The sequence below is a fragment of the Patagioenas fasciata genome, chromosome 13 (genome assembly GCF_037038585.1).
Source record: "Patagioenas fasciata isolate bPatFas1 chromosome 13, bPatFas1.hap1, whole genome shotgun sequence".
Lineage (NCBI taxonomy): Eukaryota > Metazoa > Chordata > Aves > Columbiformes > Columbidae > Patagioenas > Patagioenas fasciata.
Genome location: NC_092532.1, coordinates 12,460,130 through 12,483,786, shown reverse-complemented (window position 1 = coordinate 12,483,786; position 23,657 = coordinate 12,460,130). Strand labels below are relative to the sequence as shown.

Here is a 23,657-nt window from a genome sequence, read left to right as displayed (position 1 = left end):
CCTGACTCCATTCTTGTGACACTCACCCTTTATATATTTGCAAACATTAATAAGGTGACGCTCCAAGCTAAAGAGACCCAGCTCCCTCAGCCTTTCCTCACACGGGAGATGCTCCACTCCATCATCTCTGTTGCCCTGCGCTGGACTCTCTCCAGCAGTTCCCTGTCCTTCTGGAACTGAGGGGCCCAGAACTGGACACAATATTCCAGGTGTGGTCTCACCAGGGTGGAGTAGAGAGGCAGGAGAACCTCTCTGGACCTACTGACCACCCTCCTTCTAATACACCCCAGGATGCCATTGGCCTTCCTGGCCACAAGGGCACAGTGTTGGCTCATGGTCATCCTGTTGTCACCAGGACCCCCAGGTCCCTTTCCCCTATGCTGGTCTCTAACAAGTCATTCCCCAATTTATACTGGAACCTGGGGTTGTTCCTGCCCAGATGCAAGACTCTACACTTGCCCACTAGGACTATTGGTGGTAGCCAGGTAACGCAGGAGAGGGACCAATGTGATTCTTCCAGTGAAAATGTCCTACCTTTTATTGGCTGCAGCAGGTTTCTGGGTGAAATCCCTTCTTTTTCTTGATCTATGGGAAGATTATCTCCTATTGATGATGTGTTCTTGCTATGCATTTTGACAGCACAGGAAAAAAATGACTATTAATAGGTACCATTTATACTGTGGGAAGGGTTATTCTCTGAAGGGCAGATGCATACACCGTCGTGCCCACTGGATGAACTGTTGGCCTAATTTTTGCATTTTAACAGGGCTATCCACAAATCTGGAATTCACATACAAATTGCATGGGGATGTTTGCCAGTTTAGGTAATCAGTTTGGTTTTATAGACACTATAAATGTGTGCAAGGAGAAAGTCTGTTGTTTTGTACTTTTTCTTCTAAATAAGTCGATTACAAATGTGTATTCATATTAAGTAATTCTCATTATATTTGAATGAACATTGTACTGTTGCTCATTTTTCCTCAGTCTTTGACTAACTGGATGCTAAATAAGTTGTCATCATAACTTACTTCAGGGGCATGTAAAGAAATTATATAGATACAAGAGAGTAATAAACATGCAGTGGGAGATAATAACCTACTATTGCTTGTTGGCTATTTAAAAAGAAAAAATCATTCTGTAGCAATTGTGCTGCAGAGCTAGAATTTAGCATTAAACTGTTTAAAAAAACCTTCCAGAAAGATTTTCATAAAACTCATTTTATTAATTTTCTTAGATATTCAATAAGATTTTTTTGTGTAAAGAAATATTTTAGTCACACTTGCAGCTTTTCAAAATCCCAAATCCGTTCTTTCTAGAACACTTTTAGATATGAAATAACAAGAACCTCATATCTTAAGGAACAACCTGTATGACTTAACTGTTGATGGTGTCTTGTCTGGACTTCAGTCTGCCCCCAAAAGTGTCATGGGGCAGCATTGTTCTCTTTCTATTATTTTTCCTTTCTGGTGTTCAGGTATTCTTGCAGAAAAACAGCAGAAATAAACAAGCTGTGGGCTCCTTGCCAAAAACCCATCTTCCAGAGATGTATTTGAAGGCATCTCAAAGGAAGGGAGAGAAGCTGCTTCTCCTAATTGATGATACTGGTGGCTTGAAAAGCAGGATTTCTTTTGTTGCTCAGCTACCTTTGTCATTAGCTGTTGTGACAGTTTCTTCTTTTGTTTTTGGATGGATTTACGTTGTCCAGATGTGTTGGATCCAGGTAGATTTAATCCTCTCCACATCAACAGGATAATTCATTTCTTGAACTCTCATAACACTTTGCACTTCTATTAGTTTGTGTTGGGCTGCTGTGACACCAGAGTCAGGCATTCAACAGTGTGACCAACACTGTTATGTGGTGACCTGTTACCATCTCCTTTGATACTCACCTGCAGTTTTCATTCAGCATCAGTGTTTATTGCTAACAAGAGCTTCACTAGGTCATGGTACTTTATGAATTTTTATATACAACAACAGCACTAGGAAGCATTTCCATTTACTTCAATCACCACTTTTCTCTCTTTGTAGTTAATGAAGCTCAGCTTTGCCAGGTTCTGTTTAACTTCTGTGTTCGCTAATGTTGTTGAGCAGGGAGGACTTGTAGCAGAGTTGGGGATCCCTGCTGGGCTGGAAAGTTGCCTTTGTGCAGCTGTAATATGCTTATCTTGCATCTCTAGACCTCTCACAGGTACAGCTTCTGATTCACGATATCAACATGATCTGATGTTACTTTTTAACAAGGATAAGAAAAGATACATGGGATAATATTAGCTTGATGCTGTAATTCCCACCAATTTGAACAAGGTTGGTTGTATGTACAAAAAAGGATCCTAACCTTCGCTGATGGAGTGATTAAGTCTGTGTGTGTGTTTGTGTCTGGATTTTCAGTGTGAAATTTCATCACAGAGACCATTTTATTGCTGGCTGTCATTAGCTAACATAAAAATACCTGTATATGAGACAAAAAGAGTAATTTTCTGTGTGTTTATAAATATGTATATTTAATTATTCAGAAGACCTCTGTAGAGATTTTTTGCCAGAGAGAGCATTATGGATTCTGTATTTCTGTTCAAAACAAATTAAACTTGGAAAAAATTTGTTTGGAAGAGGAATATATCAACCTAATATTCTTTTGAATACAAGAAATCTATTTTGGCTTCTTTTCTCTTCATATAGTCTGCAAGAAATCCAACTGCTAACCTTTCAATGTTTTGAAATGGTATTCTTTAAAACATCTGTGGTTCATTATCATAAATATCACAGTTGTGTAGAAGCCTCACATATGTGGCATATCAAAACAGTCAGAATGGGATGCATTGAAATGTTCAATTCCAGGAACTTGAGATTTCTTGCTGAGATCTGTAAAGGGTAATATTTCCAATCACAACTTCAGTTTCCCATCATTACAGTAAGGGACTTGGGATCTTGCACAAGAATCCCTTTTCAAACAGGTCCTTTGATGATAAGCTCAAAGTTAGTGATTAAAGCCTTGGGATGCATGCAGGTATTACTAATAATGAATATTTGTTGGTGGACACAAAAATTCTGTACAAATCATGTGAATGAGCTTTCTTACAGAAAGGAGTAAATGTCTAATATAGAAGGCAGAGAAATGAACAGAGGGTGATGAGTGACATGCATGTTGTTTTTCATTGGGAGATGCTTGGCAGCATCTTCATTTTGGCTTGCATGGAGTTTTGGAGCCTGTCTCATACCATATGGCATATTAAGCACAATAAAGATGTTCATTTGGCAGCTGGAGCATGACTAGGAACATCAAAAGAGTCATATATGCATCAATAAATAAAGAACTCCACCTTCGTGTAAATAAATATTAGATCATTGTTTTAATTGCCCATTGAGTTCTTGACAATGAGACAAAATCATTAGTCATGTCTGGTGTAGCATTACCAAAATTTTAATTTAGGGCTATAGCTGAACAGTTACTATTGTTAATTTTGCATTTCTGTAGCACCTTGAGCACCAAACATGAATCATTTTGCTGCAAGTGCTGTACAGACACATAGCAAACAAGTGATCTTTACTCAAAGTGCTTACAATCTAGTTAAACCCCTTAAGACCTAACACAAAGTGAGTGCAGGAGGACATGGGGGATTTTAGTGTGTGTGATCACTCTCATCAGGCTGCTGTTTGTTCCATCTTCTAGAGCATACTTGGGCAGTATGAAAATGTCAGTGATCAGTCTCATGGCTTCCCTCGGTCCTCAACTCTGTGACAAGTGCATGAACATCATAAACATCATCGTACATCACAAGGATCCTATGTCATCACGATTGCCAGGCAACGAAGTGTTATGTGTTGGGAGACCACCTTGTCATGTTAGGCAGATTGCTAGATGGTTTGGTCTCCTCTCCATGAACCTTGGCAGTCTCCTTAGAGCATGCGCTGTCCATCTGACTGGCATATATTTGGGTAACTACTCTTATATTTTTTTTGGTATCTGGGGATTGTTTAAATTTTAATCTGAAAATATCTTATTGGAAGAACTCTCTATAATGGGATGTTTTATTTCCAAAAGAGACATCTGTATCTTCTTCTTGAAACTTGGCACGTGAATTTAAGGAAGCAAATGTTCCAAGGGAGGGCCAACATGAGAATGACTGAGAGCACAATGCAATCTTGTGTGACGTTACCTGGTCATCCCAGCCCAGGAGGCAACATCATTCTGATAAAGTTGGCGTTTGCTCCTAACTTCAGACTAGGGATTTTATCTAAGGCTATGGTTCTCTTCAACTCTCTTAATAATTGGCTTCAGCTTCATCTCTGCTGGCCCTTGATCCAAGTAATGTTGAGTGTTTCCTATCCTTATGATCTCTTCATCTTCTTCCACTCACTTCTAATTTTTCTCCTACATATCAGTACTTCCCAAAGCTTTTTCATTTTCTTTCCCTGTCCTTGCTATTAACCTCTTCAAATGCTCTTGTTTCTGTTGCAGAACTGGGAATTGAAAACATCACTGCTCTTGGATGAGATATGGTAAAAAACAGTTTCCCACTTTCAAACAACTCTGCTTCTGCCCTTGTTGGAAAAGTTGCAGGGTTTCATAAAGCAAGGTCAATGGATTGAGCAAAATATAAAAGGTCTAAAAGTGTCAAATTCATAACTCCAAAGGAATACAGAATATAGATCTCCTGATTCCATGTGTTGAACCTGTAGGTGGTCTTGAATTTCTGCAGTGCCCGCAGGTGGCAACAATGCAAAAATTTCAAGGTTTGTGAATGCTGAGCAGCAAGGTGGGAGAGGTGTAAAACCAGCCAGCTTCTCCCTTCTTTTTGAAACACGACACATTGTGGCCCATCTTGACTGTGAGCTGCAGTGTTTGGGTGATGCTCTAGGTCTGAACCAGTAACTCATGGTTTTAAGTTATAGTCATAGTTAGACTTCTATTTTTTTTTTTTCCACTTCTGAAGTTAATTTCTCAGAGAGTGATACCAAATTTTGTAAGCTATTAATAGTCAGTAGATCACCAGCAGATTTTGCCTGTGAGAAGGACATATTTATTCAATATAGCAAGGTACATTTCTAACACTCTGTGTTTTGTTTGTGTGTTGTTGTGGTTTTTGTTTTGCCTTTTTTTTTTTTTTTTAAAGTAAGGAAAATAATAAGTTAAAAGAGAAACCACTCATAATTCATCAAGGCTGCAATTTATGTGGTGTTTAGTAGAGAGAATTTCAACTTCCCACATTTGTGGTGACAGGGAAATTTTGTCTTTTTTGTGGGTTGATAGCTTTAGGAGATTGCAGTGAATCTGTTAAAATGCCTGCCATATTATTACCAGCATAAATTGCAACAGTGGTTTTATGCCAGGGAAACCTGGCTAACAGAGAACCTTCCATCAAAATCCTACCATGAGCACAAGACCATTTCTGGGAGCAGTTCCTGCACTCAGCATGGACATCAACACAGTCTGACCACTGCCAAAGTGTTTTAAGCTGCTACTGCTCCCAAATTCCGTCTTTCATCCCCTCTTTCTAGTGCAGTGTAAGACTTTGCAAGCAGGGATCTGTGACATGACAGACTGAGACAGGTTTGTTTGGAGGGACTGGAGTGTCTAAGTGGAAAGAGTTTTTTGTTTCTTTTTTATTTATGATCGCTCTTGCTTTCAGCAAAATTCATTGAGGTGGCAAATGGGCTGAAGAAATTCTGGGTTGTTATCCCATTGTGAATCCAAGGATCATCCTCTTGCCTTCAAGTAAAGCAGAGGAAATGGGAACAGCTTTTAGTTAAAAATATGTGAGCAAACCTAAAACTTGTGCAGAAGCAGATTCTTTAGGTGCCAGTGTATTTTATGCAAGAGACTGTGGTGACGATTGAATTTGGACTCTTCTCAGTAAGAGAATTCATGGGATCCCAAGTCTGTTCTTTTAAAATCCCACCTCAGATTCCTGATGCCTTTGCTACTGTGCGGGCTGTGCGGGCCCTGCAGGGGCCCTGTCTTTATCTTGACCCAGGAGCTTTTTCTTCTTATTTTCTCCTCCTCTCCTTTTGCAGCAGAGCAGAGAGAGCAGCTGGGTGGGTGTCTGGACACAGCCCAGGGTCAACCCGCCACTGTCCATTTGACATGAAGTGTCTTATATTCTGTGTCTTATTCTGAAGTTTGGGCATTTGAGATTTTTGCTATGGGTTAATTTTTAATTTAACCTCTCTCATCCTTATTCGTCATAAAATGAAGCTGTATTCAAATTCTGGAACCACCAACACTTCCCTGCAGTGGTTCTACTCTGGGATTCAGTCCTGGTGAATGTCCAGAGAGGAGGGACCTCCACAAGGTCCTCTGGCAGTCCTGGCTTCAAGTTGATACGGCTGGAAATAGATGAGAATTGCTGTGTAACTTCCCAGAAGTGTTGTTTGGCCATCAACTGTGAGATTCTGTCTGTGTTTTAAGACCAGTTATAGGTATTACATAGTCAGGAAAAGCTTAGGTATGGGCTAGGCTGTGAGAGAATCTGAGATATTTTTTTTTCCTTTAAAAACAATGACCAAAGACAAGTCTACATAGTGAATTTAAACGATTATGTAAAGTGCTTTATTTTCAGTAAAACTTGATTGTCTTTGATCTTCTGCAGCCTGTATCCCTGTCTGTATCCATTTCTGAAAGTCTAATGCATTTTTTAAAGATCCAATAGAAATGAAATGTAAAATCAAAATAGTGAGAGCATGAAGATAAGTGAAAAGCCTACAGCAGCAGTAACTCAAGGAGCAGGTAGAGAATATAGCACAGGTTGTTGGCAAAAAAAAAAACAACCACATGAAAATATATTGTTCAGAGATGTCAAAACCTGAAAAATTTACTTAGCAATTACAAGTTTGTGGTGAAGGCCTCTTAATCATATAGCTGGTAGTTACATCACTAATGTTTGTTTTTTTTCCAGTATTTTGTGCAAAGTGAATCTGTTGGACTTGGAGAAGGAACTTGAGGCGAAGTCTCAAACCTTTGTACTTCACAGACACTTTTGTCTTTGACCCATCCTTCCTAAATATTTTAAATCTCTCATGTAAAGTGAAACAGGATAATTGACAGCTACTATTTAATTAAAATTTCTCATAATCCTTAGCTATACAGGTAGTGCAGCTCATGGACTATAGCGCAATCCTGCTAGTTACTAAGAAACATTATAATCTGGGCTTCTATTATGTAGCACTTTTGCAGTAGACTATGAGGTTGAATATTCTGTAAACAACCAGTTCCAAGCATAAAGGTTTACTGGATATCTGAAACCACTTTGCCAGCAGAAAAGTGTTTAGAGATCAGGCTTATGACAAGGAAGATAATAGGGTCTCTACTGCTACTGCACAATTTGTGGAACTAGGTGTTCATTTTGTGCATTTGACTTGAGTGATCACAAAATGTTTATGTTCAAAGTATTTAGTTTATTACCTACCTCCTCAGTTAGCATGGTCAAAATCTCTTCATCCTTCTGAAAGCACATGTTCATAAGATTTGTCTGTGAATGATAGTCACACAAATATAAAACTTCTTCTAAACTTTTTCCCCTTAGATTGTGAGATCTTCCTGAGATCTATAGACAAGCCAATAACATAAAGATGTTTGAAGTCTATGTTCCAAAGTGGATACTTATAATTGTGGTTTTTTCTTTCTTCTTTTTCCCCCACAGTGGAATTTGATGACTGCAAGGGGAATAACAAATTGAACTTCGAAGTTTCTAACCCAGACTTCAAGGTGGAACACGACGGGTCTTTAGTTGCGCTAAAGAATGTCTCAGAAGTTGGCAGAGCCTTGTTTGTCCATGCGCGGTCCGAACATGCTGAGGATATGGCAGAAATCTTGATTGTTGAAGCAAATGAAAAACATGGTGCATTAAAGGTAAGATAAATACAATGATTAGAAGACAGTGCCATGGAGATGCTGCTTGATACCTACACGTGCCACCTATGACCATAAGAAATTTTAATCTGTTAGCAGAGAGATCAAAATCAATCTTTCTTCCAGATATTGCTGTAATGTTTTAGCACTTAGTTTGATTTAAAAATATAAATTTTCTGGGTTTCAAAAGATGTAATACATCTTCATGTGTAAATGTTAAACGTTCATAAATAATTAATTCAAATGGAAGAGCCCAAGTATCAAGATTGGCTGGTTCTTCTGGTGTACATTATGCTGCACACATACACAGTTTGGTCATTACTGAAAATGGAAAAATCATAGTATAAATGTGTAATTTGGAATTCACAGAACCTTCAAGTTTACTCGACTTCTAAGAATGTGGGAATGAATGCTATGCTTTGGAATTTTAATTTTCAGATAGGTTTGCTTATCTGATATTGTTATGTGTTAAGTTATGTAAACATCTGCACTCAAATAGCAACATATATTTGCACTCTGTTTCTATGCACTAGTGCTTTTTGTTCCACTCCATCCACTGAATGCTGTGTCCTTTCTTTTCTACTTGTAAATTTCAGTGTAAAACTAACCTCATGCTGTGGGGAAGAAGTGCTTCACAGGTTGATTGAATTGGTTACTTTACACCCATGAAAGTAACAAAAGGAAATGTGAGATTGCCTTCAGTTCTGTGTCATGGCATGTAGGACAGAGGAAGGCAGGACAGTGGCTTGCTAGAGAATTAAACCTGCAGTCTTTACAGACCTTTAATTTCAAGGAATTATAAAGAAACCATGATAAAAATGTCTGATCTATTGTCTTATTTTGGTATTCAGCTGCCAGCATTTTCATTATGTTTCCAACAATAGCTTAGTATAACTTCAGTCTTCCATAAAAAAATAAAAAATAGGTTTAGGGGAAAGGTTGAACAAACTTCTGTAAGTCCATGGCTGAGGGAAGGTTTTGATCTGCACTTTAAGCAGCATGCAATGTGAATATAGATTGCCAGCAGGAGGGAAAGTACCAGAATGTGTAACTGCAGAGAGCTTATCAGAACACTTGAATGAAATTTAATTTTATTTAGATACTGTGTTTCTTCACAAAGTGAAGTTTTAACAAGGTCATACTTGAGAGGGTCTCTTACATGGTGAAGCTGTGGGTTTAAGTCCACACACGGACAAATTCCTGTGTCTGGAACTAGCAAGACATGCTCATTCTGGTGCAGTCACAAGAATGTTTGAACGGTTTTGTTTTCACTCCAGGTTTTGAAAGCTTAGGAGCAGTTTCAAAATGGGGATTTCTCATTTTCCAGTTAGATATTGCTGAAACCACAGAGGAGTCTGAGATACCTCTGACAGGAGGTCTGGAGTTAAACTTCAGAGCATTGGTTTATGTGTGAAGATCTGACTCCGAGAATCATATTCTGAGGTTTTACTCTGGTTTTCTTAGAGAATCAGCCCTTCAATGTCTTTGAGGGGGAGTTATTCTATAGAAGTTATGATGTAGGGGAAATCTTTCCTCATGAGTAGGAATTAAAGATGTGTATTTGCACTGAATAGCTTTGTCAGTGACCTTTTCTCTTCATGTCCTATTTGGTTCTGGATAGTCTCCCCTCAAAATGCTCTTGCAATATTACTTTAAGCGTAGTGTTGAAATCTATCACCAGACTACATTCAAAGCCAAGTCTAAGTTGGCCCCACTCCTGGATTCAGTTCCAACCACTTTGTGTTGCTTCAGAGAGAAATCCAGTCTAAATCTGGCATACGCTGCCACTTGCCAGTCTTGCCTCATAGGTGACTTCTCAAAGCAGTCACCATCGTCTCTACCTGCCTTCATCACTACTTCATGGATTTTAATATTCAGCTCATAACTAAAAGATTGCCCTTTTGACGTGGTGATCCTTGGTGTCTGCAGTGCCATTGGGAGTTACAAGGTGCATTCGATGGGTCCTGGGAATTCCATCTGGTGAAGATCATCCCCTTCATTGAGGAAACATAAGTTCTTTGGAGCTGGCTGTCCTACTCTGGCCTCAGCCAGCACTCTGTAGCTGTTAAATCAGTGATTTTTAACCAACCATTTCAGCTATTGTTTGTCTATTTTAAGCATAACACAGACAGTCCTGTCTTTCTGTTTGTCATACTTGAGAAGGATATAAAGATTACAACATCCTATCTAAAGTGATTTTATGATAAATTTGAACTTAATCCTGTACTTTTACCGTCTGAATGTGCCTGCATAGAAACAGCAGAACTGCTCCATCTGTTTATGCAACGAGTCTTGGCTAAGAAATGCTCAGATGGAGCCTCAGTAATTCAGCATAATTCTGTAGGGTTAAGATGAGCACATGCTAGAGCGCTGCTTAGCATTCAGTACTTAGAGTACAGTACCTTGTTTAATTAGGGGATAAGTAGTTCTTAAGTATTTCCCCATTGCCAGCAACTGCCGTTTCTTTTCTGAAAGCATGTAACCTACATCTGTGAAATCACATTGTTAATGTTCCTAATTGCAGATTCCCAACATGTTTGGAAATGACTGACAACAGTGATCTCTAAGGTACTGACTGGCAACCTGAGCCTGGGAAGAGATAGCATAATTCCTGAAACTTTGTGATTGCTACCAACCATATTTAAAGGTGCAATCTGGAGCATGCAGAAACACTTTTGGTATTCTAGTGATGGAGGGATGCAGTTGTTTCCTTCTGAACGTGTGGGAAGATTCCAGCTGGCCTCACTGATCAGTCCTATATGATTAACTTCATTGCCATAGTCTAGTGAGTGGCTGTTAGAATACCACTAACTATTTAACTCTGTTTTTGAAGTCTGAAGGGCTGGTTTTGTTACTTTTCTGCCAGAAGCATATTAGATCTGCAGAGCCTGCAGCTTTCTACCAACGTGTGGCCATGGTGGCAATATGAGAATGCAGATGGTTCCTCAACATCACCAGGCAACTTGGTTGTTGTGCTCCCATCACAGATTTTTTGCAGTGTCTAGTGGCAGAAAAGCAGATATACAGCACTGCTCCTTTTCCAGATGTCTGAATGTTTCAGCAAAATACCCATGAGTGTCTATACCTACTGATCTGTATACATTCTATTGAGAGCAAAACTCTGTACATCAGATTAGTTAGATTTCTTTCTACAACCTGCTGTTAGCGCTCCTTTCCTCCTATAGCTTTGGCTAGGCACATTGGTTTCTGTCTGTCTTGACAGAGGGGAGTATTCACAAGAAAGCTACTGTCATTTTTTTGAGAGACATATGGCATATGAGTGCACGGAAGAGTTGCCATAGGCCTATGGAAGGTTTTAACATTACAGTGTGTCCTGTTTTTAATAGTTACCTGTGTGTGCACACTTGTACTTTCAGGCAATCGGGGTGATGAAATGAAAGAAATGAACTTCACATGCATTCACCATGGAGTAGTGCTGGTGGGTACCACATCTGTGCTTGTGGTCAGCGTTGCCCAGTGTTTGCTTAATGCCCCTTCACACGGTCAGGACTTGAGTGCTTGAGGATGTTAAAAGAAGACAAGGGAATGTTTTGATTCATCCAGGTTTCCCAAAATGAACTTTGGGTTCATTCTGAATAATTCACAGAATTGCTAAGGTTCAGAGCCCTAATGGAAAAATAAATCACTTGCAAGCTGTATTTGGAAACAAACTGATTGAGCCAGTAAGCGGTAACAATTATTTTTTAAACTTGTGTCTTATCCAGTGCTTGGTCCCTGCTTTATTTTATGGAAATAGTAGGACAACCAAAAGCTGAAAATTTCATCACATCTGAGCATTTCACCAGACATTAGCAGATTAATTAATTTATGTAAAGAGTCTGGTTTGTGGAAGACAGAAAGTATAGCAACTCTTTTGTAGAGTCTCATAACATTATGAGTTGCAAAATGCAGCAAGCTGGGAATTGAACTGTGTCCTCCAAGGGTAATAAAATGGTTGTCTGCCAGTCCTTCTACCCTTTGGTAATCTAATGCTGGTTTTAATGAATATACCCTTAGTACACTGGGAGCTAAAAGAAAACCTTTGGAAACAGTATTTCTCTGCCTTTTTTTTTGTGTGTGCTGGCAAAATGCAGCATCACAGACATAGGGTGAAGGGGAGGGGGAGTTGAGGTATCAAGAGTCTGGCACCGAAGCAGATAAGAGGGCAGGCAGATATTCAGAAATTCCAGGCCGGTAGTAACTTCACTGTATGGTGCGCAGCAGTCTTCCATAGAGAAGGATGAAGTGATTAGATAGAAACTGTCAAACCCTCAGGACACTTTTCAGGCACTAGATGGAAAATGAAAAGGAGAATGAAAGAAGAGATAAGAGGGAGGAGCACACCCTGAGACAGCGTGTTGTAGACAAAGTTTAAAATCATCTCCAGCAGTAGATCAGGTTGAAAGAAATGAAGTTGCTCTAGTCCTGCTACTCTGTCCAGTCCACTTTGTAACAGCTGGGGCTACTCAGATGTGCTGCTTCTACTTTCCCCTTTGTCAAACCGTTGCTTTTCCCAACATCGGTACCCTGCTCTATGTATTATAGCAGGGACAGGAGAGGCAGCCTGGCTGAAAACTTCCCCAGCTGCCTTGCAGATCTAAATTCTGTTTCCTGCTAAGTCACTGCCTGGATGTATATGTTTGTGCCAGTTGCTTTACGTCTGTGCCTCTGTCTCCTAAAGTATCAAACAGAAATAATTAAACTAAGGTCCTCGGATTTAAACGTTAGCATTTCTTGTTTGTATCTTATTCTCTGCTTTATTCCTGTGGTACAGAGATTTCAAGTTTTATTGATAAGAGATAAGAAAGTGCCCAGAGCCTTAAATCCCGCATGTATGGCTTTCTGCCTTAAAACAGATAATAAAGGATCGATAATCTTATTATGAATCGGGATTCTCTCACAGAAAAAACATTCACACAAGGAAGCGAATAGTTGAGTTTAGTCATCTGGCAGTTCAATAATTTATTTGGAAAAATAAGATCAAGAATCAGCCTCTCTGCTATAGCAAGTAATCGTTCCCATTAATGTATATTAGCATTTTTTCAGTTTAAAATAAAGTTCCAAAAAAACTGAAAATGACTGTGCTAAAGTATGAACATGCCCTCTTATATGAGATATTTAGGAACAGGCTAGAAGTGTTTCACATTATTAGATTATGCATATAGCAGTTGCTGCAAAAAGTAGTGTACTGCATTAATAAAATATCATGTTTTATATTTAATTTCAAGGCACAAAACAGTAAGTCACAGGGGGACATCAATATCTATGATACACTTATGAGTTATTATCCTGATCAAAACAGTCTATAGAATACCATTTATTTCAGAAAAGCTGTGGATATATTTTGCCTTTGGATATGAAAGTGTCTTTCAGGCATGTGAAGATGGGTTTTTCTTAAAGAGCAAACAGAAGAGAACTCATCTTCTCACGTTTGCATTCAGTTTGGCAGAAAGCCGACCATAACAACATTCTTCCACTAGCCGTTAAATGATTAACTTGTTATTACTACTTTTATTTTTGCTCGTTATCATACTGCAGACACGTACTGACTTGGAATTCATGCATAAAAAGCCGAGTTATAAGTGATTTTAGAATTTAATACCTGTGTGTTTATGGTATTTTGGTAAATGACTTTTCCCTGCTTTAACCACCAGAGATAGGGTGCATTTTTTTTGTTTTTAAAGTCTGCAATGTAAATTGCAGGTTTCACAGAATACATCTTAATTAATGTCAGTGAAAGCAAGAGCTTGTTCTCGTCAACGGGTCATGCTGTGGTATCATTTGGTTGCCTTTTTGGCTATATTCTTATAAAAATCTTCTGTGCAGACCACTTGATTTTGGGGAAACAACAAAGATCTCCTTTTATATAAGAAATCTCCTTAATCACTGAAATAAGTGATTTTTTCCAGAGAAATTCCAGTCACCTACTTTCCCTTTTTATCCTCCAGCCCGATCCGGAACCTGCTTAAATAATCAGATTCCAGCAGACTTTAGATCAAACCCTCGAAGCAGGAGTTTTGTCTGACAGTGCCGTATGGACGTGACTCCTGTACCTCTTTGCTGAACCGTTTCCGAGTGACCCCGCAAGTCCCACGGCGATGCACAGCGGTTATGATTTCTCATATATAGTCATGCTCCCCCTTCTACCCAGCTCTGCGGCAGAGCCTCACCTCTCTTGATAGGCTTGTGCTTTCCCTCAGGCCTAGACTGAATTTATACTCCTGACTTAACTCTGCAGATTCCCACCACCAAAGCAATACAGATTTCATATACCCTGGCTTTGGATTTTGCTCTGACAAAGATCCATTTATCTGAGAATTATTATGGTGCCAAGAGATGTGGCGGTTGCCATAGCAACAATTACATATTGTGTTGAATACTAGAGTAAATACTATAAAGAACACGAGCCACTGGTGGCTTTCATTAATTTAATGTTCCTTTTTTGGGGCAAAGTGTCTTGTAAGTTTATTCACTCTACGTATAAATGCTTAGATCAAATGTGTGGGTTAACTTTCCTTCTATTTCCCTCAGTGTGAAACTTTGGCATGTAAATGAGAAGCACTTGATTATTTAAGGAAAGAAAAATGGTCTTAGAGACTGGAAATATGAATAATTGACTGTGAAACAAGAAGGTGTTAGCTTCTGTGAATGTTCAGTGTTTTTCTCTTTGAGTAATCTACATTCAGATTTTATGTGAACTAGAGATGTATTTATCCAGGAAAAGGGACTTTGTGCTTTTTAGTAACAAGCAGAGCTGAGTATAGAATATGTTTAACATTTATCCAAAGGTGAAATTAGATGATTTTTCAAACAAATTTGAACCTTGTTAATTATTCCAACTTATTAACAGAGTAATGAAAAATGACAGGCAAATATATTCTAAATGAACATATTTTATTAAAAACATCTAAAACTGTAATACCTTTCAGTCCTGAACTGCATTTAGACTTCTCAGTTACTTCTCCTTGCAGTCCAGTGCAGGGCAACAAAGATGATGAAATTAGTGGAGCATCTCCCTTATGAGGAAAGGCTGAGGGAGCTGGGGCTCTTGAGCTTGGAGGAGACTGAGGGGTGACCTTATTAATATTTACAAATATATAAAGGGTGAGTGTCAGGAGGATGGAGCCAGGCTCTTCTCGGTGACAACCAATGGTGGGACAAGGGGTAATGGATTCAAACTGGAACACAAGAGGTTCCACTTAAATTTGAGAAGAAACTTCTTCTCAGTAAGGGTGACAGGCACTGGACCAGGCTGCCCAACTGGGTTGTAGAGTCTCCTTCTCTGCAGACATTCAAACCCGCCTGGACACCTTCCTGTGGAACCTCAGCTGGGTGTTCCTGCTCCGGTGGGGGGATTGGACTGGATGAGCTTTTGAGGTCCCTTCCAATCCATGACATTCTGTGATTCTGTAACAGGCATCAACCATGGGACATTTTCACTATTGCTTGGTGTGCTTCTGGAAGCTCAGGAACAAATGCAGTGCTGGAATGCAACCAATTTTATTCTATTTTGTTTTAGAACACACTTAGGTCTTATCCTTTATCCAAATGACTTAGTGGCAAAACTCTCATAAAACTCAGTGAGAGAGATTATTCAAAGATTGTTGAAGTCTTTTATCTGAACTAAAATTCACCCTGGCATAGAGTGCCAAGAAAATAGTTATTTACCTCTTGGCCCTAAAACCTTTTTTATGAGAGTTTGAATGTTAGATGAGTTGTGTGAAGACGTTTTGAATTTAATTATCTTATTTTTATGATCTAGGATGCTGTCCTTTATCCATTAAAAAAGAAAAAAAAAACCACTAAATTTTGTGGAAGAGTGATAAGTCATCATGCATTGATGACTTTTTTTTTTTTTCCCTAAGTTATTATTGTTCTGAGTCCAGCCTGAAAGTATTCAGATGAGACAGAAAACTATGCCAATCCTATGTGTTAGTCTCCAGAGACTGATGGAATTGTGTGGAAACTTGTGCCAGAGGTGTGGGGAGCATCTAAAGGAACTATTTGGAAAAGGTTTAATTTTAAAATTCATTGTAGTAAATGAGGATATAAGTAGAAAAGCAACAGGCTAAGAATGATTTAGTAGAACATTACGCCAGATCATAAAGGATAAGTAGAAGTCTCATAGGATATGTAATATCTTTCATTTATAAAGTGGCTTTCATCCTGTGAGATCCTTAAAGTGTGACTATTAAGCACACAGGGAAAGAATATTTGTGTGTGCATGTCTGTGCACATCTATAAAAAGAGGTATTTGCATATATATATTGTTGATACTTAGAATACTTTCTCACATCAGGATAGGAAGAGAGTCATTTTTCTATAACGGGTTTAGGAAAATGACATGGTGATTTCTATATTATATTAAAAATGCCATGACATCCTTAATCTCCTCAAATCCATAATGAATAAGAGATGTTACAGAAACTAGAAGAACCTGTGAGATTCCCAGTACAGAGGAAAAGTTGTCCATTTCTTCCATGGTTATTCTTTCATCTGACATGCAGGAATGTCAATGTGGAACAACTACCCCAATTTCACCAGTGATACCTCAGATTTATTAAGGAATGGAGACAATTCCAAGAGATCAGACGACGTTCTGTTCAAAACTAAAGTCAAGATTCTTTGTTTTTGTGTGTGTCAGAGACACAAAATATTGCTCATGTTTTCACATGATAAGTTTTTCTATCAGCTTCCAGAAACAGGATGGATTTGAGAGAGTGCCATAGTAGGAGAAATTGTTCACATGAAAAGGTGATTGCCTGAGTAAGAGTTGAGTCATTTCTCTCCATCAGAGGCATCAATAATCATCCCTAATGATTGCCCCAATAGTTTCATGCTGGTTTTCACAAACCTGAAAGAACATTTATTATGGTTATTATAGTAACACCTATCTCAGCACACATCTTAAGCATTTAATGGAGCATCACAGGATAAAAATCTACATTTGTCCTCCCTCAAGAATTGATTCTGCAACTGCAAGGACAGATGACTCCTTCTGAACCTAAAATTCCTTATTTGCTGATTATTCCTTTGCTCAGAGGTACGGTGATTACACAGGAAAAGAGTGTAGAGGCAGCAGGTCTATCTGAACTGGCCAATAGTACTGGTATGTACAGTCATTGGCTTCTGCAGATACTAAAATTCCTCAGTGTCCTTCATTACTCTGGAAAAGTAAAATTCTTGTTTAGGGTAACTGGAAAACATGTTCTATAGTAGGAAAGGAGAGACTGAATTTTGCCTCTTGTTTCTTGACAACCTCACTATGACTGCAATTCGGTGCATAGCAGGAAACAAGAAGTTCCCTGGTGAGTAGGAGTAGATTTGTTAAAATATTTTCAGCAATTGTTGTCATAACTGGTTTGACTGAAGTTCTAGCAACATCAAGTAATTTATTCAGCAACTGTCCAAACTACTGTGAACAGATATACTTGAATTTACCTGCAAGTCAGCAAACACCCTTGTGGTGGATGGTGTTCAATAATTGTTGAACCATTTGGCATATGTTTGAACTCAGCAGGAAATTATCTTGAAATAATTTTCTTCCATTTCTATCTCTAGAATTACCTTGTGATTTTGAGATAAATGAATCATGGATATAGTATATGCAGCTTTTTAAGATAAGGATTAGACTGTAATCCTTTTAAAATGAGAGCTGGTTCTAGCTCTTGGTGTATCAGCCTTCTTGTGGACTAAATCGTATGATCTTAGTACCATACTGTAGCTTCTGCTGCTTCAGAGAGTCCTTTTTTGCATCATAAATCAGAAATGGGTTAAATGCTTCACTTGAAGTAAAGTACGTTTGTCTCTGTGATGGTACTAATCGCACTGGAGAGCTACTGAATATTTGATGTGGCCAAGTACTCCGTTCTACAGTTAATGTCAAGGCAGTATCGATGATACTGTTGCGCTGTATAAAGGCTTAACCTCTAATTACCTGAAAGAAAGGTGACAGTACAAGTTTTTTAAAATCCGGAAGCCAGTACCAAACTTTCATTCTCAGATATTGACATAGAAATTTTTTTTGTATAAGTATTCCAAGGTTATGATCCTGTGAAGTGCTGGACTATCCCAGGAGATACTGAGGACTTTATACATGCGCTCACATTAGTACACGTTAGTATCACCTGATTTTTTACCTCCTCAAAAAAGAAATGCTAGTAAGAAATCTGTTTGTGTTTGCACTATTAGTAGTTTAAAAGGCTGTATCAAAATGCCAATGGTTGCCTTCAAGCACAGCGGTGTACTGTATAAAATAGCATGTCAGCCCCCATGAAGTAGGGCACTTGAGTGCTCTCATGATGCATATAACTTTGATACGGATATTGTTGAACTCACTAACAAAAATTCCAGTAAATTCAAAATTTCTGATTGGCTGACAAATATTACACTTTGTGGTTTCTTTTGAGTGTGGGAAGAATATTCTCATACCTGTGACTTTTTCTTTTCCCTGAAGATGAAATAAAAAGTCAGCTGCTTCTGTTTGATAGGGAATTTATGACTGCTGAAAGACTCTGTTGGTAGACAAAGCCCCCGGAGGGATCAGGTGTGTTCAGTCATTGTGGTCCAGCATGGCAGCGTCTGGCAACAAGAACATTCAGACTAGATGTTACATTTTTATTGCTGTTCTTGCTGCAAACTATAAACTCATGCCTTAGATTAAGATGTTTATTACACTAGTATTCTGTATGTGACTTGGTGTGCATTAATCCTACCAGCCCTTTGCACCAGAATTGCCTGCTGGAAATAAAAATACTTAAACTGACTTCCTGGGCTAGGAAATGGGGTTTTCATTATTTGTTTTGGTATTGGCTCAGTCAACAGACATCAGTTATAGAGTCATTCATTTGCTGTCACTAATTATATTAAAAACTGAACCTCCACAACTGAGAGGTTCATTGCAGCTGTTCACGTTTTTTTTCCAGTTGTCTCTGTAGAAATTTCCAGCTGTCTCTGTAGAAACATTACTAATATATTAGTGTGGGATATCATGCAAGAGAGACTTTAAAACTTGTTCTTTTCAAAGCATACATTGTAGCTTTGTGTTGAGAAACATAATATGGGAAAATGGGTAGGTTGGGTCTTTCTAATAAAAAAGAGGATCAATATGTGATAATTTTTCATCAAAGTAATATTCCTACCACTTAACTAAGATCAGAATCTTAACAACTGTTTGTTCTATCCACTCTGCTTCAATAATGCCTGCAATTTGATACTGAGCAATTTTTATTTGTTTACTCCTCTCTTGGTTTTCAACAGAGGTGAATTGTTCCAGTAGCAGGTCAGGGAAAAATTGTCAAATCTTCTGTGTGGTCAACTTATTATGATGCAAAGTTCTACCCATTTCCTGTCTTTTTTTTTTTTTTTTTTTTTCCTTTCTTATTCTGTTGCCTTCTATGTCAAAAGAATTATAGATAGTTCAAACTATGTGTCCTTAAATGCTTATGTAGCTATGCAGGGCAGGTCAAGTAACTTTCTATCTTCAGATAGCTTTATTTTCTCTGTGCCACTGTATTGTGTTTCTCTTATGTGCTTTGCTCTCTTCTCCCTGCTCCCAGGAAAACATTCTTTTAAAATTGATAAGGTCATCAAAATCAGCAAAGTCTGTTATGCTTCATATTGACCCTCAAATCAGGAATTAAGATGGAGGTAAGGGGAAGGGGTGATAAATCTTCAGTTTAATAATTAAAAGTCAAAGTTGGGATAGATTTTACTCCGAATTTGGCTCACATCTGTAACACTCCATTGCTGACAGCCTTACATGTATACGTGATGTAAGGCTTGAAGCTTTAAGTTACAGGGTTGATTTTAGGCATGAATATTCACAAAACCGTGTAATTAATCTGACATAGGAAAACACAGAAAGCAGTACGCCAAATGCAATCTCCATTAAGTCAACAGGAGTCATTCCACCGACTTTAATGAGCTTTGAATCTACTCATAAATCTGTTATGAGGAGTGTCCAAATCAAAATTTATTTGAGGGTGACCTTGATGTTAATTGTTAGTGCTTCCATGTTGTTTAATTGCCAGGAAAACTGAATGTATTAGAGGGACTTTCATATGGCATAGGCCTTTCTACTGGATAGTATTATCATCAACTTGAGATATATATATATATATATATATATGATATTAGTTGTGCATAATGTTAGTGGGCAATCACAATATGCCAGTTACATTTTCTGTCTATGAAACAGAAAAAAAATCAGTTATTTTAAATGTCCTTTGTGTGCTTTCAGCTGAATTTCTTCAAAATTAATACTTTTTTGATCAAATAGCTCTTTAAAGGATCTCAGACATTTCACATTTATTCAGGGCCTTTTAACCCCAGATTTTGTGTGTTGACTGTAATTACTGTAAAATATATCTCAAATTTTTAAATACCATAAGGCAGATTCTGTTCAGTCCTATGATGTTTAATATATTTAACATCTGCCAGAAAAGTTCAGTCAGCTGTATTCCAAATGGAAACGTTTTCTGCTTCAACATGTCGTATTTAATTCAGTTACAGGAAAAAATGGGAAATATATTAAAAATATAAAAGAAAACAGTTCCTTTACAATTTTTCTATTAAACAGGAAAGTAGCTGGCTTACTTGAGGGCCAAAATTACTGTATCTTCTAGTGGTATGAAAATATGGGACTGTTAGAGGGTTGAGGGGGCAGAAATTATTTTTGGTTTGTTTAATGGCTTTCCCAGTTCCCTGTCACTGCTGGTAATTATTGTGTCTTTTCTTTTAGCTGATGCTCAGTGCATTAGGCTGTATTAGGATCATTTTATTAATTGAAAATGTGTTTCAGAACAATTGTGAATTAGATAAGTGACTTGATTAAGACTCAGTCTTTAAAGCTGTAAAATGAGAAAATAAGGTGAGGGAAATTAATCTTGACTCCAGACAATAGGAAGATAAGACTCTGGCTTCCCATGTAAGGGTGTGTGTTGAGGAGAATCAAGGGAGAGAGCAAAAATATTTTGCATTTGCATTGTTTCTCCTTCATTTTATTCTAGTAGTATAGAAGCACTGACAAAGACTGTGGCTTTTGAGACCTTGTTCATACATGTGGTAAAAGATAGCATCAGCCCAAAGAGCTTCCAGACAAAACAGAGTTCAGACAAAAGGAAAAAAGTGCTGTAACACTGGCAATCTTCACTTTTATACCTCTCTACCTTAGATTTTTATATATGAAATGGAGATACTCCGTGAGTATATTGAAGATATTCGGATACAGGGTAATAGGGACCTTTTACCTTTTGGTGGCAGAGACCTGGCAATTTTGAAATCAAGACTGTTACACTTGGTTGTTTGATTTAACTCTTTTCCAAGCCATCTACTTGGTGGGTTGCGTCTGAGCTCAACTTCATGGGGCACATGCAGTGGCTTCTTGGAGGTCTTTACGTGGCCTCCAGTTTACCAGGCAGAGCTTGCTGACTCTGTTTCTCTCTAGAAAGGTAATAAACAGTTCAGTATAATCAGGATATATAAACAGATCTTTGCCTTTACCTTCTGCTCCAAGAAATTTCTTCTGGCCTTTGATAACCCCGTTGTTACTACTTTGCATGTCCATGAAGACTAATTTGTAGAGCCTTCTGATAGTAGTGTGATTTACACGTGTGAAATGTATTTTCCAAAAGTATGTCTGTGGACTTACAATGCTGAGTTATGTGAAAGTCCTTTTAGCAAATGTCTCTCTCTCTAGATATATATGGATTTGCTACACAGCTTTTGTGCCAACTAATGGCAATGAATTTTATATTTAAAATGCCTCTCCCATTTATTAAGCTTAATGTCATTTAAAAAAAAATTCTGAAAATAAAAATAAAGTTATAGAAGATCTTCTTTAACTTTTAACGTGCTGTAACTTTTATCATGGGATGACAACTAGCTTAATTCACCGTAGTAATTCTCTTATTAAAAAAAGAGGCATGCTAAGCATGTTTTTCCACCAGAAGGTTTTTTAAATTCTCAGTATTTCATATCTGACACTGTGCTAAATGAGAACATGACTTAACAGTTGATATTGATTTGCATATCATTTTTTCATTTCATTTTCCTATTCAAAAGGAATCAGTGCTGACAAGTTAATGAACTCCAGCTACAAATACATAGATAAGCCGAGGGATAGGTCTAGTACCTGCCTTGTTCTAATTATGAAAGATTTTTCTTAGTTGACTCTTTCATGTTCACTACAGGGAAATGGGAATGCTCTGTTCTTATAGTAACTGTCAACACAACAGACTACCCGGAGAAGTGACATAATAAGGGATGATTTACAGAAACCTTTTAGCAAGTCTAAATTCACTTATCCCAGTATATTGAAGTCTTTATTATTTACACGTGAAATACAATTACTTAAAATGAAAGTACACTAAGCCCTAGGGCTCTGCATTTAGTAAGCACTTGTAAGACTATGCTGCGTTACGTCTTTTGGTTTTTAAATTAACTTCTTGTATAAATTAATAGCTTTGGACTGCAGTAGTGGAGATTATTACTGTAGAACTACTTCTCTGTAGAGTTTTCACTGAACATGTTTGTAAATCTTTTGCCCTGATATACTGACAACAAACTTAAGTGGTATCTAAGATGATTTTCTTTTGTGTTTTGGATGTTATTTTAAATATATATTTTTCCAGTTACTTGTTTGTTGCTGTTTAACACAGATAAATTTGTGAATCTGATGGAATTGATCTTTTGGCTGGTATCTCTGCTATTTTGCATTATAATCTGATCAAATCTGGTTCAGCATCAGAAAAAGCTGGAAATCCTTGGGTCTGTTTCTTAGTTTTATGGTAGGTTTTTTGTCCATACAGCTTGAAGCTCCTTCCAGAAAGGAAGAACTGTAAAACAGGGTAAAATTAAGCTCTGCACTAATTGGTGCCAATCTATAGCCATGTGCAACCCTTATGTATTTGCTCTGCTGGTAGAGGATGAAGAGACCATGGTCCTCTTCTAGGGTGTAGATTTACTAGAACGTAATTCTCCACTGTCTGGGAAGTTTCTGCCAGGCACTTTCTGCATTACCAGCAGTGATGCAGATAGTTAATCTGATCAGGGAATTTGGTCACCAGGGTCACTTGTGGACTTTTGGAATTAAAGACTTTCCAAATGTTTGCATGGGTTACAAGTCCATGGAGAAGTGGAGTGATGGAAGAAAGCGAAGCTGTGTATACTAGCTAGTTTGTGAAGTAAATTTCTGTGGTGACCTTAAAAGGCAGGGAACAGTATGTTTCATACTTCCCATCATAATTTCTCTTTTCAGAAGAACAGGGTGGAGATGGTTGTGGCATGCTGCCCTGAATTCCATATGCACGCTTTGCCAGGCGTTGCTCTGGCAATGGAATAAACTGTTGCCTCTGGGGAGTACGCTGATGATATTTTGCCAACCAGACAAGTGGCATAAACAAAAGTTTAAAACTGTGTTTTTGAAGTTATGCCTGCACAGTATTAGAAACTTGTTCTCCCTCCTACCCCAAAACAGACTAAACTCAAAACGCAGCTAAGGAGCACCAGTAACAATAATAAAAGTTGTTTGTTGTTTTGGTTTTTTTTTTTTTTAAACATTATTTTTTTCCCCCAAATTATTATCACAGTCTTGCAACTGGATATGCAGGGGATAAGTCTAATGCAGGATTCAGTTCTTTGTCATTTAGTACTGTTCATATTTTCCTAACGTGAGAAAAAGGTAAAAAAAAAAAGTAAAATTTGATCTTTATTTCAAGATTAAAGCTTCAAAAGCTTAAGGTTTGAACTTTACTTAAATCTTTTGCAGAGGCTTGAAAAGGTATTATGTAATCATATATTTCATTTCAGC

General features: G+C 37.9%; 1 protein-coding gene across 2 annotated transcripts in view; it reads left to right on the top strand.

The window, feature by feature from the left end:
* The window catches only part of CDH13 (cadherin 13), a 459,967-nt gene that overhangs the window by 157,793 nt on the left and 278,517 nt on the right, over positions 1–23,657 (top strand). For both annotated transcript variants that reach the window (XM_065848060.2, XM_065848059.2), the window contains exon 3: positions 7,638–7,846. In XM_065848060.2, the coding sequence (XP_065704132.1) occupies positions 7,638–7,846 (209 nt within the window). The remainder of the gene's footprint in view (positions 1–7,637; positions 7,847–23,657) is intronic.